The sequence below is a fragment of the Neofelis nebulosa genome, chromosome 11 (assembly GCF_028018385.1).
Source record: "Neofelis nebulosa isolate mNeoNeb1 chromosome 11, mNeoNeb1.pri, whole genome shotgun sequence".
Taxonomy (NCBI): domain Eukaryota; kingdom Metazoa; phylum Chordata; class Mammalia; order Carnivora; family Felidae; genus Neofelis; species Neofelis nebulosa.
This window is the reverse complement of record NC_080792.1, coordinates 62,161,674-62,177,936: the sequence shown is the minus strand read 5'-3', so window position 1 is coordinate 62,177,936 and position 16,263 is coordinate 62,161,674. Positions and strand designations below refer to the sequence as shown.

General features: G+C 42.8%; 1 protein-coding gene across 1 annotated transcript in view; it reads left to right on the top strand.

Annotated features, from left to right (window-relative positions):
* AFG3L2 (AFG3 like matrix AAA peptidase subunit 2) overlaps positions 1-15,122 on the top strand; it is a 40,843-nt gene extending 25,721 nt beyond the window's left edge. The window contains exons 13-17 of the mRNA XM_058692760.1: positions 1,812-1,922; positions 5,029-5,144; positions 8,472-8,672; positions 10,617-10,811; positions 14,295-15,122. Of these exons, the coding sequence (XP_058548743.1) occupies positions 1,812-1,922; positions 5,029-5,144; positions 8,472-8,672; positions 10,617-10,811; positions 14,295-14,537 (866 nt within the window). The 3' untranslated portion in view covers positions 14,538-15,122. The remainder of the gene's footprint in view (positions 1-1,811; positions 1,923-5,028; positions 5,145-8,471; positions 8,673-10,616; positions 10,812-14,294) is intronic.
* Positions 15,123-16,263: the final 1,141 nt, after the last annotated feature.

Below are 16,263 nucleotides of genomic sequence, written 5' to 3'. Positions count from 1 at the left end.
GGACCACATCTTCTTTATTTGGGTTGTTTCCATCTTTTTGCTATTGTGAATGATGCTGCTGTGAACATCCATGTACAGATTTTTATGTGGACATACGTTTGATTTCTCTGGCTATATACCTAGGAGTAGAGTGGCTGAATCACTTTTTAAGGAACTATCAATCTGTTTTCCAAGGTGGCTTCACCATTTTACATTCTCACCAGCAATGTAAGAGGGTTCCAGTTTTTCCACATTCTTGCCAACACTGGTTGTTGTCTATTTGATTGCAGCCACCTTAGTGGCATCTCGTGGTTTTGATTTGTGTCTCTAATGACCAGTGATGTTGAGTATCTTTGCATGTGTTTATTCCAAGAGTTTTAAAATGTAAATGTGAGCCTTTCTCACTTCTTCCAAACTCAAATTTCTTTTCTTCCAAACTCCTTTCTCCTATCTTTCTTCCAAACTCAAAATGAAATAAAAATGAACATTTGGAAAGTCTTAGAGGATTATATGTAAGTATATGGTTAGAAGAATATATTCATCTTAAATGTCCCAGGGTTCTAACTTTTTATTTGTTTTGTATCTTTGGACTTTGGAATTTATAACGTTTTAATGTTTGTTTATTGAGCTTATTTGTTTATAGCTTATTTGACTTACCATATAGTTTATCTGAAAAGTTAATATGAAGAGACTTGGGGCACCAAGAGACTTGGGGCTCAGTCAGTTGAGCATCTAACTTTGGCTCAGGTCATGATCTTACAGTTTGTGAGTTTCAGCTCCGCATTGGGCTTGCTGCTGTCATTGTAGAGCCCGCTTTGGATCTTCTGTCCACCCCCTTCCTCTGCCGCTTCCCCACTTGTGCTCACTCTCTCTCAAAAATAAATCGTTAAAAAAAAAAAAAATTTAAAGAGACTTATCGGGGCACCTGTGTGGCTCAGTTTGTTAAGCACCCGATTTCAGCTCAGGTTATGATCTCACAGGGGTTCGTAAGTTCGAGCCCCACGTTAGGCTTTCTGCTGTCAGTGCGGAGCCCACTTTGAATCCTCTGTCTGCCCCTCCTCTGTTTTCTCTCTCTCTCTCTCTCAAAAAGAAAGAAACCTTAAAAAAAAATAATAAAGAGACTTATGGATCTAGAAAGCATTTGACAAGCTTCACGTATTTAACTTTGGGTATTTAACTGCACCGTTATTTTTAGTGCTTATGTTTTTCATTGTATTTCAGCATATTGCCTAACGTCCGTATTAGTCACTCTCCCAACAGAGTTGATAGAACTAAGTTAGTTAATGGGCATTTTTAAAAAAATTTTTTTTAACGCTTATTTATTTTTGAGACAGAGAGAGACAGAGCATGAACGGGGGAGGGTCAGAGAGAGAGGGAGACACAGAATCCGAAGCAGGCTCCAGGCTCTGAGCTGTCAGCACAGAGCCCAACGCAGGGCTCGAACCCACGGACCGTGAGATCATGACCTGAGACGAAGTCGGACGCCCAACCGACTGAGCCACCCAGGCGCCCCAATTAATGGACATTTTTAAAGACTGTCTTAGTTTGTAGTTACATGAGCCATATTGCCTATAAAGGTAAATGGCTGCATGTAATTATCTATTTACTATTACTGATACTTGCATCTCAGTTCAAAGGGCCAGGATTGTACCAGGCTATTACTGACTGCTAGAACAGCTTAGGGTCATCATGAATCAAACTGAATTATATTACATTAAGCCCTTATTTAGTCTACTGCTGGTTGATAAACTGACTGGATATGATCATCCATAATGTGTGACCAATCAGTTCAAGTATATTTGGTGGTAAGCTGTTCTGTATTCATTTTGTAGGAGCTGATGTTGCTAATGTCTGTAATGAAGCGGCTCTGATTGCTGCAAGACACCTTTCGGATTCCATAAATCAGAAACACTTTGAACAAGCAATTGAGCGAGTGATTGGTGGTAAGTAAACTGAATATAACTCAAATCAAAAGGCCAATAAAATCAGTTTGAGAATATAGGTTTCTCTGTTTTGGCAAGATCTAGAAGCAAAGAAAAGTCTATCCACCCCACCCTGGGGCTCACCATGCACCTGTTGTGTCTCTCGGTACTGTGAACTTCCCCTTCCCCCACCCACCCCATGGTCTGGTGGAGATGGGTGCTGTTGGTTTGGGTGAGTTTGAGACAGCAGCCCAAACTAGTCCTCACTTGTATTGGCAGCAAGCAGCAAGGGGTCTTCCCCTGAATTATACTGATGTAGTGTTTTGAGAATGTTTTGAAAAACAACCTTCCTGTTCCCAAATATTTTATTGCATAAATGTGCTCTGTGCTAGGTATAGGTGATGGATAAACAGCTGTAGCAGCTGTTTAACCAGGAAATGCTCACCCCACAAGCACAGTAGGGGATGTACATGTTTTCCATGCCTTCTAGGGAGCTTATAGTTTATTATTTTTTTTTTTTTTCAATGTTTTTTATTTATTTTTGGGACAGAGAGAGACAGAGCATGAACGGGGAGGGGCAGAGAGAGAGGGAGACACAGAATCGGAAACAGGCTCCAGGCTCCGAGCCATCAGCCCAGAGCCTGACGCGGGGCTCGAACTCACAGACCGCGAGATCGTGACCTGGCTGAAGTCGGACGCTTAACCGACTGCGCCACCCAGGCGCCCCGGGAGCTTATAGTTTAATATGCATAAAAAGATAATTCCAGAGGGGCAAAGAAGGGAAGGGCACTATGGTCAGGCACAGCTCTATAGAAGAGGGGGGATTTAAACAGGTTTCAGTAGCGGGTGGGGGGGTAGGTATGGCATCAGAGTGGCAGGAACAGAGAAGGTAGTTTAGAGGTAGGGTTACAGCCTGTGTTTTGGGGAGGGAAAGCAAACCAGTCAGACTCCAGTTCTTTGGGAGGTAAGGCAAAGCTGAAAATATTTAAATCTAGATTTTAGAAAGCCTTAAATGTTGAGTTCAGGGGCTTTTGAAACTGTTGTCCTGTGGCTAGTATTAAACTAATGGATTTTTCCTGAGCTATTGAGTAGGCTTTAAGAAAAAGAATCTGACATTGAAGAAGAGAGTGGCGTCTGAAGGCAGAGAACATCGTAGTCATCAATGTGGGGTAGTGTACTTTAGCACAGGTAGTCCCGGCGATAATAGGCAAAAAAAAAAAAAAAAAAAGACAGCCTTACAGGCCATAGGAAAAATGGGGTGCTTCGAGAGGCAGCTGGTTTGGCAGAAGATGGAATGTGCAGAATTTGAGACAAGCCGGGCTGTCCATGTGGAACTCTGCAGCACCACGGTGCCACAAGCTGTGGTTCCTGTGGTGTGGAGGTGGGTGAGAGAGCTTGGGGGGTAGGGGACGCACAGTAAACACTGCCTGTATTCGGTAGCGGAGGCGAGGAAAGTGAGCCAGCGAGGTCAGCAGAGCTTGTATGCCACAGGCCCAGGAGGTGCATCAGCGAGTAAGGCAAGGAATAGATGCCATTAGAGGAGATCCAGGAGGTTGGAAGAGATGGGAGACAAGGGCAAAGACACATTTACAAAGGACTTAAAGGCAGGGTCCAGTGATATGGGACATTGAGGAGCATGACCTCGGATTTGGCAACAAGACTCTTCTTGGTGTCTTGTAACGTGACAGTTTCAACTGAGTGGATAATACAAAGCCAGATTAATGGAGATTCCCGTGAGGATCTAGAGGCTAGTATAGCAGTGTGTTTAACCTGGGTTAGATGCTAACTAACTAACCAACCAACCATTGAATGAATGGACTACTTATTCTAGAAATTTGTTAATTGAAAAGAAAAAAAAATCTAAGTTGATAGAGTTGTGAGTGGAATTAAAACATTTCACTGTAGAGGCAGGTGAAAGCTGCATGTCTGTGCCTTTTAGGTGGGGGAACAGTCAGTGCTCAGTGTGAAAGAGATCAGGGCGGCAAGTCTAGGAGGGGCCCTTGCTCTGAGGTGGACGGACACTTGCCTGTTCACAGCTCAGCCACTGTAAACTGGCCATGAGCAATTGTTCTGCAGTAAGCATACTGGGAAAATGAAAAATTCCAGGGGTAAACTTGGTGAGGTGTGGGATTCATATTTTCTCATACAAGCAAGAACTGCTTATCTCTGGAAGACAGCAGGCTTACCTTCTGTAAATCTCCACCCTTCCAGCTCTGTGGTATGTACTTGTCTTGGGTTGTGTTATTGGGAACAAAGCACTCTCTCTTTTTTTTAATCTTTCGGACTCCTTAGTACGTTATCATTTGAGAAGTTCTCTCAGATGCTTTACCTTGAACACAACCAAACTTTCGTCATGGTGTAATGATTTGTATGAGTACAAGCTATGTAGTTAGTGTCTATAGTACAGAGATGCAAATGAGTTTAGCATCCACCTTGATCCAGGCCAGAGAGGAATTGTACTTGGATTAGGGGTCCCCTGGCTGTGTAGTCAACACGTAGGCCCAGCACAAGGGGTCTCCTGGGTCTGTTTTCTCAGGTCTGCCCTGCTGCTCATTCTTGGAATCCCTAGGGTCAGTTGATTAGTGTGTTGGCTGCTGCAGCATTGGTCTAGCTGACTTGCTGAGTAGGTGTTTCCAGATCTTCATCTGGCTCCCTTTTTCCTCTCCCGTTTGCCTTCTGTCAGGAGCAGACAGCAGGCAGTCTCATCTTTGTTTACCCTGCACTTCATAATTCCAAGTACCTGGACTAAGCAGGGGTCATTCCATGAATGGGCATGGAATTTGTTTTCTGTGCTTTCTATGAATTTTATGGTTTTTGACCTACATGCTGAATTTTATCTTGCATTTCTGTTTCCCAAAACAAAATAGATGACTCAAAAGTGTGGGAGAGTTCAGAAAAAAGTAGTCCTGGGGGTAGTGAATGCATTTTGCAGGAGTTGGCTGTATTTTGAAGTTGGTCCTTTGCTCTTAGTCTGACCGTGGTTGGGAATTTCTGGATTGTCGCAGACAGCTTAGTCTCTAAATCATATTAGAGACTGTGTAGATTGAAGTATGTAGATCAAAAAACCATCTTTTTATGACAGTGCCACTGAGTCAGTGTTTTTGGTTTTTTGTTATTATTTTGTCAGGCTTAGAGAAAAAAACCCAGGTTCTGCAGCCCGAGGAGAAGAAGACCGTGGCGTACCATGAGGCAGGTCACGCGGTTGCCGGGTGGTATCTGGAACACGCAGACCCACTCTTAAAGGTAAAACAGTTCGTGTCAGACAGATTGTGTGAGCAATTACTTGAGGAGAAAGTTGCACTCCCACAAAGATAAATATATGAAGAAATTTGGCCAAGATGTCTGGTAATGACAGTGGGATGAAGAGGTTAGCAAACCTTTCTGCAAATGAGTTATAAAGTTTGGAAAGAAGACTGCTATTTAAGGGGACTGAAAAGTGTCCAAAGCAGATCAAAGCTGGAGGAGAGTTTACTTTTGAAAAGCAGTAGTTATAGTGGGTTAGAATTGGGAGTTAGTGACTTTCTTGCCTGAGGATTTTTCCGTGGCCACAGTGATGGAAAAGGCTGGCTTTACCGTATTGAGGCGGCAGAGGAGAGAGTTCAGGATTTGAAGACTATTGGAAATTTAACAGGAAAATCCTGAAAGCAAGAAAGTTACAGAGGAATGAGACCTAGGTCTGAGTTGAAACTGCCCAACTCCCTGGCTGACCACTAAACAATGCCTGCACAGGGAGACCCCAGAGAGCCTGGTAAAAAAGAAAGAAAACAAAGAGAAATCTCCTGAAAGATGGGTGTACCAAGTGAGATTGTTAAATTTTTGCTTTTTCAACCGAGTGGGGTCCCCAAACCGGTACAGCATGAACCACAGGAAGCAGCAGTCTGACTTGCGATGTCAGGGGACTACTGGAAATGGAGGGGGATCCCCTGAAGCAAGGTGACCACAGAGGAGATAAAGTGTGCATAAAACATCCTAGATAGGAGCCCCTGACTGGCTCAGTCCGTAAAGCATACCACTCTTGATCTTGGAGTCATGAGTTCAAGCCCCATGTTGGGGGTAGAGTTTACTTAAAAAAAATGACAACTGGGGCACCTGGGTGGCTCAGTCGGTTAAGTGTCCGACTTGGGCTCAGGTCATGATTTCATGGTTCATGAGTTCGAGCCCCGCATCAGGCTCTGTGCTGACAGCTCGGAGCCTGGAGCCTGCTTTGGATTCTGTGTCTCCCTCTCTCTCTGCCCCTCCCTCACTCACACTTTGCCTCTTTCTCTCAAAAAATAAACAACAATAATAAACCATCCTAGATAACCTGCAGAGAAGCCATTAGAACCTAAAAGTGAAGTTAGTAAGGTTATAGAATGCAGGATCAGTATACAAAGATCAATTGTATTTCTGTATTTTAGCAGTGAACAATTGGAAAATGAAATTTTAAAAATTCAATTTCATTTACAACAGCATCCAGAAACATGAAATATTTAAGGATACATCTATTGAAGTATTTGTAGGATCTGTACATTCAATTAAATAAGACCTAAATAAAAACAGAAATACACTGTGTTCATGAAATACCATGATCACCGTTCTCCCCAAACTCATGTATAGTTTCAGCTCACATCTCTGCCGTAAATATAGCAGACTTTTTTTTAATAGAAATTGATAAGCAGATCTAAAATTTATATGGAAATGTATATCAACTAGAATAAGCCAAAACAAGTTTGAAGGGGTTACATTCCCAATTTTAAGACTTTGAATAAAGCTACAGTAATGAAGACTAATATTACGGAAGGGACTAAACAGTTCACTGGGATGGAATAGATCCATCCCACATAAATAATTGATTTGTTGATTAAATAATCACACATAACTAATTAAATAATTGATTTTCAACAGAAGTGCCAAAGTAATTTAAGGTGAGGAGGATTGTCACACTGGTTCTGGCAACTCTGTTCATGTGGGGGAAAAAGCTAATGTTGACCCTTACATCATATGTAAAAAATTAATTTGAAATAGATTGTAAAAACTAAAACAATAAACTTTTAGAGGAAAACATAGGTCAAAAATCTTTGTGACCTTAGGCAGAACTGTCTTAGTATACAAAAAGCATGAACCACAGAAGAAAAGTTATGTGGGATATCATCAAAATTGAGAATTTTTATCTTTGAAAGGCACTGTTAAGAAAATGAAAGACAAGTCATGTACTTACAGTACATATATGACAAAGGACTTGTATTTAGAATATGTAAAAAACTCTTAAAATTCTGTGAGAAAATGAGCAACCCAGTGAAATGATGGGGAAAAGATCTGAGCCTATATTTCACAAAAGAAGGTATACATATCGACATTAAGCACATGCAGATACTCCATTAGTCATCAGGAAAGTGCAAATTAAACCACAATGAAATACCACCATATAACTGTCAGAATGGTTAAAGTTACAAAGTCAGTCCTGAGTGTTGGTTGGTTAAGATGTCAGTCTAGCTGGAGTCCTTATCCACTGCTGATGGGAATGTGAAGTGATACATCCCTTTTGAAAAACAATTTGGCAGTTTCTTATAAGGGTAAACAAATTCTTCCATACAACCAAATGATCTCACTCCTATATATAATCACCCAAGAGAAATAAAAACATGTCCACACAAAGACTTTTACTGCTTTATTCATAATAGCAATAAACTGGAGACAACCCTGATGTCCCTCAAGAATGAAATGGATGTTTGGTATGTTTGTACAATGGAATGCTACCCAGCAGTAAAAATGAATGAACTATTAATACACAGCAGTGTGGGTGAATCTCAGAAACAGTAAAAGAAACCAGACACAATAAAGTACATACTGTATGATTCCATTTATATACAATTCCAGAAATGGTGACTGATCCATAGGGACTGGAAGCATATCTCCGGCTGCCTGGGGCTGGAGGGGAAGCGTGGGGTAAGACTGACCAGAAGGAATACAAAGGAACTTGGCGGGATGGAGAAAGGATTTGTATCTTTGTTGTGGTAGGAAGTTAGGTTTGTCAAAACTCATTGGACTGTACACTTAAAATGGGTACATTTTACTGAATATAAACTATCCCCAGTAAAGTTGATTTTTTAAAATTTTAAGGAGTTTACGCAGTGGCAAAAAGCACTTAGAGGAGAAAATGAAGCCTGCTGAGCATCTAGGTCTGCCTTCCCCTTTGTCAGGTAAAGGAGGTTGTGGCTGGGGCTCACTCAAGTTGAATGGCGCCTAGGCCATATTTGAGCTGTCAGAAGGAGTCATCACTCACCAGTTGTCCTTTTGTCAAGACTGAATAATTTCAGATGAGTCTTACAGAAAGACAAGAAATACTGTCTAGAACTCTAAGGTGAAGTTATCCTAAGAAAATATCCTCCCTGAGTGGTCACTTCTGCTAGATCCCCTCCTGCCAAGGCTGACGGAAATTCCCAGCTGTCATGCTTATTTTTCATCAGTGACCTTATCTACGTATAGATAAACATTGTGGTCAACATTTGGTGGTAGAATCCTCAACATTTTTGGTTTTGTTTTTTGTGTTTTTCTGAGTTGTCAGCATTTTGTATATTTTCTACTTGCCAGGTCTCCATCATCCCACGGGGCAAAGGACTAGGTTATGCTCAGTATTTACCCAAAGAGCAATACTTATACACCAAAGAGCAGCTCTTGGACAGGATGTGCATGACTCTGGGTGGCCGAGTGTCAGAGGAAATCTTCTTTGGAAGAATTACAACTGGTGCTCAAGATGATTTGCGAAAAGTAACTCAGAGTGCATATGCTCAAGTAAGTGTATGAAATGGAGTGTTTCTTTTTTGCTTTCTCACATTTGCACGAGAAATGGATGTTTGTGGTTGGCTCTGAAACAATACTGTTGTGTTTGGCTGAGGCTTTTCAGGCAGGAATTAATTCTTAAATCCATTTTAAAGCAATCAAAACTTTTTCATAAGAAACTTTTTTTGTTTTTGTTTTTTGGTAGCACAGTATTTAAAGTTTACAGATTTCTCCCACTATCTGAAAGTAGAGCATTCCTATGAAACCTTTTGGAAGCTGAAATGGCTCAAAGCAAAGAAGCACTTACTATTAATTTATATGGAGCATTTTCTGAATGTTCCCACACCCAAAAAATAACCGCTGGGAGGCTATTAGAGCTCAGGACATGTCTTGCTAAGGGAGCCTGGCTGTGCCACTCCCTGTTTGCAGCACACCTAAGGTGTAACAGCTTGCTGCAAAACAAATGCTGAATGCTCTTTTCACTTCTTTTCATAAAAGTGAAAGAAAGTCCTCTTCCAATTTCTTTGGGTTGGTGAAAGCAGGTACTGCCGTGGGGTCTTTTGTGAAAGCAAGTGGCACAACGCGAACTTTGGAAAGGCAGGAGGTATCTATGGTACTAAGAGTCTGCGAAGTACGTATGCGTAGTTTAAAGTTCCATTTATAAGCCTGTGTGTCCCATGGCACAACACTGCCTGTACCCTGGGCTGTCCCTAAGAGCGTCCCTTCTCAGTCCCCTCCCTTCCTGCGGGACCATCCACTCTCCTGGCTTCTTATCATCCTACCCAAATTTTCTTTATCCCTGTGTGTACATCCCCAAAGTTTTGCTGTCTTGGAACTTGATATAAATGACTTTCTTTGGGAACTCCTGTTACCCATGTGTCAGCCCTTCTTCTGGTCTGTCACTTTCTCAGGTCTTTTTTAATGACGGTTTTGTGTTTTGTTGTTTTTTTTTTTTTAACAGTTGTCCTCTTTACCTTCTGTTTCTCAGGACATTATTGTGGTTGTTTGCTCTTGCGTTCTTTGTACCTTAATGTTCATTTTTAAAATAGTGTTTTCTTTCATATGTAACTTTTTTCTATGTTTTAGCACCTCATCTAAGTGTTTTTGATTCTGATTTATATTACTTTTTCATGTTTTATGTTATTTTCCTGATTTCTTTCACGCTTTCTTAAGTGGTAGGTTACAGTTTTCATCTTTTTATGGGTGTCTTCCCATCCTACTGTCGTTATGTATGGAGATGTTATTCTCCTTTTTTCTTGTGACAACTTCTTAGACATTTTTCTGTTGCCCATTTTATATGAAATTTGCTTTCTTGACCTCTTAAGAGGGAGAAGCTAGCTTTTCTAGTTTTATAGCTTTAGAATTCCCTTTTCTGTTGTTTCATGAAGGTTTTAAGAACAGGGCATCCTGCTTTCTGAGTTCTCTTGGCTCTGTTCCTGCTCCCTACTTTCATCTTGGCTTTCTCTTTTCTAGTGCATTTGGATTTTACTTCCAGAAACTTCTTAACATGGGGCTTTTTAGTTTTGGGGGGTCCAGACTGGACCCCAGGGCTTCAGGGAACAGGAAAAAGCAAACTCCCTTCCAGGATCGCTTGTTCTCAGGTTGGCACACTTCCCTTTACAGGAAGAGCCTGGAGGGCTTGGGTTTTATCCTCTTGGGTCTGTCAGAGGCTGGCTTCTCTTGCAGTATCTTGCAGGTCTCGTAGATGTTGTCTGTGGGCTTCTTGTCTTGTGTCTCTCGTTGAAGACTTGAAAATACTATCCATCACTACCACTGTCTACACAGAACACCCTTGTCCACTCAGCCAATCCAGGGATGCCCTGTAGATTTTGCCAGGTTAAAGAGTAGTGAAGTGAAATGTGCGGAGTTAATGCCATTGTAAAGACTTACTGCCATTTTATAAATCAGCCTGTCCACAAACTGGACGCCCACCACTAATCACGTATTCTTTTTCAGATTGTTCAGTTTGGCATGAACGAAAAGGTCGGGCAAATCTCCTTTGACCTCCCACGTCAGGGTGATATGGTTTTAGAGAAACCTTATAGTGAAGCTACCGCAAGACTGATAGATGATGAAGTGCGAATACTTATTAACGATGCTTATAAAAGGACAGTGGCTCTTCTCACGGAAAAGAAAGCTGATGTGGAGAAGGTAGGTGCTAATTGTATGAATAATTCGCTACACGATTTTGAAGGAAAAAAAGATTAAAGTGATGGCTTGACTATTTGGGTTGGTTTATAGACATTAGCGTTTCCTGGAACTGGCTAACTCTTGGTTCCTTTCTTTATTCTAACTTTGCTTCTGCTCTGTCTCTGTGAGGAGGTGGGAATGCAGTAGTGAGCAAAAGTAGAACACAGTCCCAGCCCCTGTGGCTTTTAGGAACATGAGTGCAGGATTAATCACGACTGTTCATAACCACAAAATACACAACTGAATCAGCCCTTCTCCCTACCGTGTGTCTTACCCTTACTCCTCAGAAAGGAACTCAGCAGACAGATGGGAATTTACCACTGATTTTCACCCCTGGAATAAACAGGTAGTGACGAAAGGGCAAACAAAAGTAGGAGTCGGCACATGCAGATTACCTTTGGCTTAATTATGAGCTTTGTGAATAAACGTGCTTTGTATTTTCTGTTGTACGTCATATAGATGGCACCTACCAAAGGGAGGGATTCTTCCCAAATTCAGTGGATTTCTCGCATCCAGTAAACCCTTAATTATTCAGAATCCATGCAACCAAAGTTAAAATTTTTCGTTCTTTGAACTTTTCACACTCCTGAAGCACAAATGAGAAAGCCTTTTATGAGGGGTTGACACAGGTAAAAGAGCATTCCAGCATTGCTATTCCATCAGTAGGTCTTCACAGAGAGTCCTCCTGTGAACCTGCCCCATACTAGCCAATCCAGAAGCACCTGTGATGTCTTTTTACAAAAGTGCTCAGTGCAGGTGGAGAGAGCTGGCACCCTGGGACACTGGAAGGCATAGCCAGGAGCTCTGAGAAAGGACGATAAGAGTGGTCAGCAAAGGCTTCTTGTAGAAGATAGGACAAGATTTTACCTAGAAGTCAAGCTACAGTGAACCAGGAGAGGAGGGGAGCAGAGAGAAGAACACGGCCGCATGGAGGCCTGATGAGCAGGAAGTGTGTGTGGAGCAGGGCAGGATTGAGCAGATATTTGGGGGGAGGGGGCTGCAGTTGCCCAGGTTCTCATAAACTAGCTAGAAAGTTTAGAAACAGTTTTAGAAATAAGAGTGACCTTCAAAATGATCTCATCCAGCCCCTTTGTTTTATACTAGGGAGTCCTTAAAGAGTCTTGAGTGGAAGTGATGAAGGTCATCATTTGAAGGAGAGTATGGCAGCAGTGTGCCAGTCCAGGGTGGTGGGAGAGACCAGCTCAGAGGCTGCTGTGGGTCTCTTCTATATTCCTGGCATGGTACTGGGAGTAGCAGCAGAAGTAAGGCACAGACAGATCTGAAAAACTGAGATTTATTGGTCAAATGTACAGAATGAACAAGAAGAAAGCCCTTGAGATGACTTCTAGTGGCAAACACAGAGGACAGGGTCAGTCTTGACACCCAAGAGACGCAGGCAATGGGCATTTGCAGATGAGACCTGGATAGGAGGTCCAGGCTGGAGATGGGATCTCTTGGTGGTGCCCTCAATAGGCAGTTGTGGGAAAGAAGGACCTGAGCTGTGAAAGACAGTGGAGGAGCTTACTGAAGACCACTGGCTGCAGGACACTGTGTACAGGGATTCGAGGGGAGGATCCCAACACGCACGCCGTAGATCCAGGGAGTTTCAGTGGATCCAGTTATCCTTTTGCGTGTATAATGCACGTACTGACAGTGGTAACAAAGACTTGTTTGGGAAGGGGAAATTCATTCAACAGAGTGAGGATCTCGAAACACTGCAGAGTTCTGAAGTACCTTCCGGCCAGTTTGAGAAAATTAGATCTGCTATGAGTGATGTTTGAGCCAGCCAGGAGAAAGGGAGCCATCAAGAGGAGAGGTGGCTGGAGTCTTTGCTGCTCAGACTAGTGCCCTCCACATTCTGGGCCTCACTGTACTCCTTTGATAGGATAATCTGTAGGCGCTGAGCTTTAGGAGAGTAAGAGTAACCAGCTAGCATTCACTCATCGTCTCATGTGCACCAGGTACGGGCTAAGGTGCATGAACTTCTGTCTAAAATCCTCATTGTCATCGCATTTTACAGAAGAAACTAGTACATGGAGATGTTAAGTAACATTATTTCAACTTAAGTGGGTTACCCACAACTGTGTAAATAGGCAAATTGAGAAATAATGGTGATCTAAGAAGAAAACTTCATTATGTTTTTTAAGAGTTTTTAGCTCTTAGAAACAAAAATGTATACAGATAAAACGACAGCTGGGATTTTCTTCAGAATAATTTGGGGAGTAGATGAAACAAAAATGGCCCTAAATTGATTAACCGTTGATAGTGGCTCCATGGGGATACGTTATCCATTTACAACTTTTGTGCATATTTGCAATATTCCATAATAAAGTTTTTGAAAATTGAAAAAACAATAAAATTGCTTTATCTTTTAACACATAGTATCTTTTAAACACATAGCATTTAGGGGCGCCTGGGTGGCGCAGTCGGTTAAGCATCCAACTTCCGCTCAGGTCATGATCTCGCGGTCCGTGAGTTCGAGCCCCGCGTCAGGCTCTGGGCTGATGGCTCGGAGCCTGGGGCCTGTTTCGGATTCTGTGTCTCCCTCTCTCTCTGCCCCTCCCCCGTTCATGCTCTGTCTCTGTCCCAAAAATAAATAAAAAACGTTGAAAAAAAAAAATTTAAACACATAGCATTTAGTGTAAGGTACGGAGAAGTTAAATTTCTAAATAGGGAGTTACCTCAGGAACTAAATATATTCTATAGGTCAGTTTATATTTTAACCCGTTTCACTGTCTTTGTAATGGTCAGATGCTCTAATAGAACCACTCTGCCCTGCTCCCCTGATACCATCCTCGCTCCCCCGCATACACATCGCTGCTCAGGTGGCTCTTTCTTGGTGGCCTGTTACAAGGGGTACTGTCAAGTTTGTAGTTCGAGCGTACAAATGACTAGAACTTCAAGGTACATGTTTTTATATAAACCTTCCTGGCTTCCTTTTGTAGCTCTACTCTTGTCTTTATTTTTTCTGACTAACTTTAAAATTTCCTGCTTACCTATTTCTGCCCTTTCCTCCAACTCGCCCTCCCAGCCACTAGTGTATCCTTCCAGAACTTCTTTACGTATACATATAAGCACAGAAAAAGATAAATATCTTTCTCCTTTTAAAAGCAATGTAGCATACCATACAAAGGTGTGCATCTACCTTTTCTCCCTGAATATGTCTTCCCATGATGTATGTAGAACAGAGAGATTTTTCCTTATAGGTACATAATTGTTCATTGTGTGAATGTATCACAATGTATTTAGCTGCTCCCTTACTGGTGAGCAATTGTTTTTCCAATATTTTGTATATTTTACTCTAAAATCATGGGACCTTATGTATCTCTTTTTCAGTGGTCTTAAATCCTATTTTGGAATGGGGCTAGCTATAAATAAAAATGATTAGCTTTGAAAAGACTTATACTGAGTAATTGTGTTTAACGGGAATTGTTTGTATTTCAGGTTGCCCTTCTATTATTAGAAAAAGAAGTATTAGATAAGAATGACATGGTTGAACTTTTGGGCCCCAGACCGTTTGCAGAAAAATCTACCTATGAAGAATTTGTGGAAGGTACTGGAAGCTTGGATGAGGACACTTCGCTTCCAGAGGGCCTTAAAGACTGGAACAAAGAACGGGAAAAGGAGAAAGAGGAGCCCCGGGATGAGAAAATCGCCAACCAGATCCGAGGAGGGAGGCCATTTTAGCTTGTTGTCTTATGGTCGATTCTGGCTTTCTCAGAGAAATAAGGACACTGTTAGGCTGATCAGAACCATCTGCTGACCCGGTTGAAATGGTGGGAAGAGGCGTCCTTAGTCCTCAGCCTCTGAAGTCATAGCCAGGGTGGCAGGGTGACTTTCTGAAGGCCCAGAATGTGTCTGCGAGCCTGTCAGGCCCTCAACAGTGGCTGGGAGCGTGGAGACGGCACCCTGGCGCTGCTCCCTCCCCCCTTGGGTGGTGCCAGCCGCTGTGTTGGGGATCTACCATTGTGGAGGCTTGCCAGTGTGGGAGAGGGTGTATTTTTCTCTTGCCGTCACCCATTCTTCATTCCTGTTTCCCTTCAGTTTCCCTCTGTGGATGAGCTGTGAAATTACATTGGAGTCCTGATAAGAATATTTTAATTTGACTTAATACTTTAAAGATTGAATGCAGATCACACGTTGCTGTTTTAATGGAATGGTTTTCTACAGAGAGCTGTAACATATCTACAAATATGAATGTATTATGTAAATATGGCTTCTTTACATCAAAAATAAAGCGTACTGTACTTTTTTTCTTCGGAACTCAACAAAGGGTCACTGTTTTGTGCTCGAGATGTTTTCTTTTAGAAAACATAATGGAAAGGAATTAAGTGTTCTAACTTTGGAGAGAGAAATCCTCCAGAACCTCAGTCCTGGTTCTTTTTTTTTTTTATTTACTTTTGGGACAGAGAGAGACAGAGCATGAACGGGGGAGGGGCAGAGAGAGAGGGAGACACAGAATCGGAAACAGGCTCCAGGCTCCGAGCCATCAGCCCAGAGCCTGACGCGGGGCTCGAACTCACAGACCGCGAGATCGTGACCTGGCTGAAGTCGGACGCTTAACCGACTGCGCCACCCAGGCGCCCCTCAGTCCTGGTTCTTAACCAGCTCCCACAAGAGGCCTGGCAACTTCTAGATTTGTACATTCTGAAATGATGAACTCTGGATATAAAGTACATTCATATCAAGTCAGTGCGAGAATCTTGTGACATTGGCATCGGTTTACATTCTCACCAGGCTGGTCATGACCAGACATTGCTCACACCACCTGGGTCTGGAAGTCAGTGTGTGACCATAGCAGGCCTGGCAGACTGTCCCAAGCCATCACATGGATTTGTTATTTCAGCTTGCCTTGTGTATTCTTGATGCAGTTAAGTATGACGACTTCTTAGACTTAAGACATAGATGGCATTCCCGGAGCAGCACTGGACCAACAGTGTGGGAAGTGTGACGGCAGGCTGCTCTGTCCCAGGACCTCTCTTTCAGGTGGCCCAGAGATGCCGAGCTCCAGCTCGCCGGACCACAGAAGCAGCTGTGTGGGTGCCAGTCACTCAGTATTACAGGAGCCTGGGAGCCCTCCTCAGCTCATACTTGAGTCCCTCAGTGCTCACTGCTCTGCCTGGTGACCTGCAGATGTAACACATTTACTGCCTCCCTCCCTCAGGATGCTTGTGGTAGGTAGTTCAGTGACGAAGGCTGTATGATTCACTTGGCCGTCGGGGTGTTGAGTGTGCTGTTCTCCACACAACGAGGAGTCTATGCTTCCTCGTACCACTGCAAGGAGAGGTGCCAGCACGCGTGGAGCTCCAGTAGGCCTTGGCCGTGAGGCCCCCTGAGTGGAATAGGGTGGGTTGTGCCAAACATGAGTCAGGTTTGGTTCAGGAAGAAAAGGGACAAAGCTGTGCATGAGATG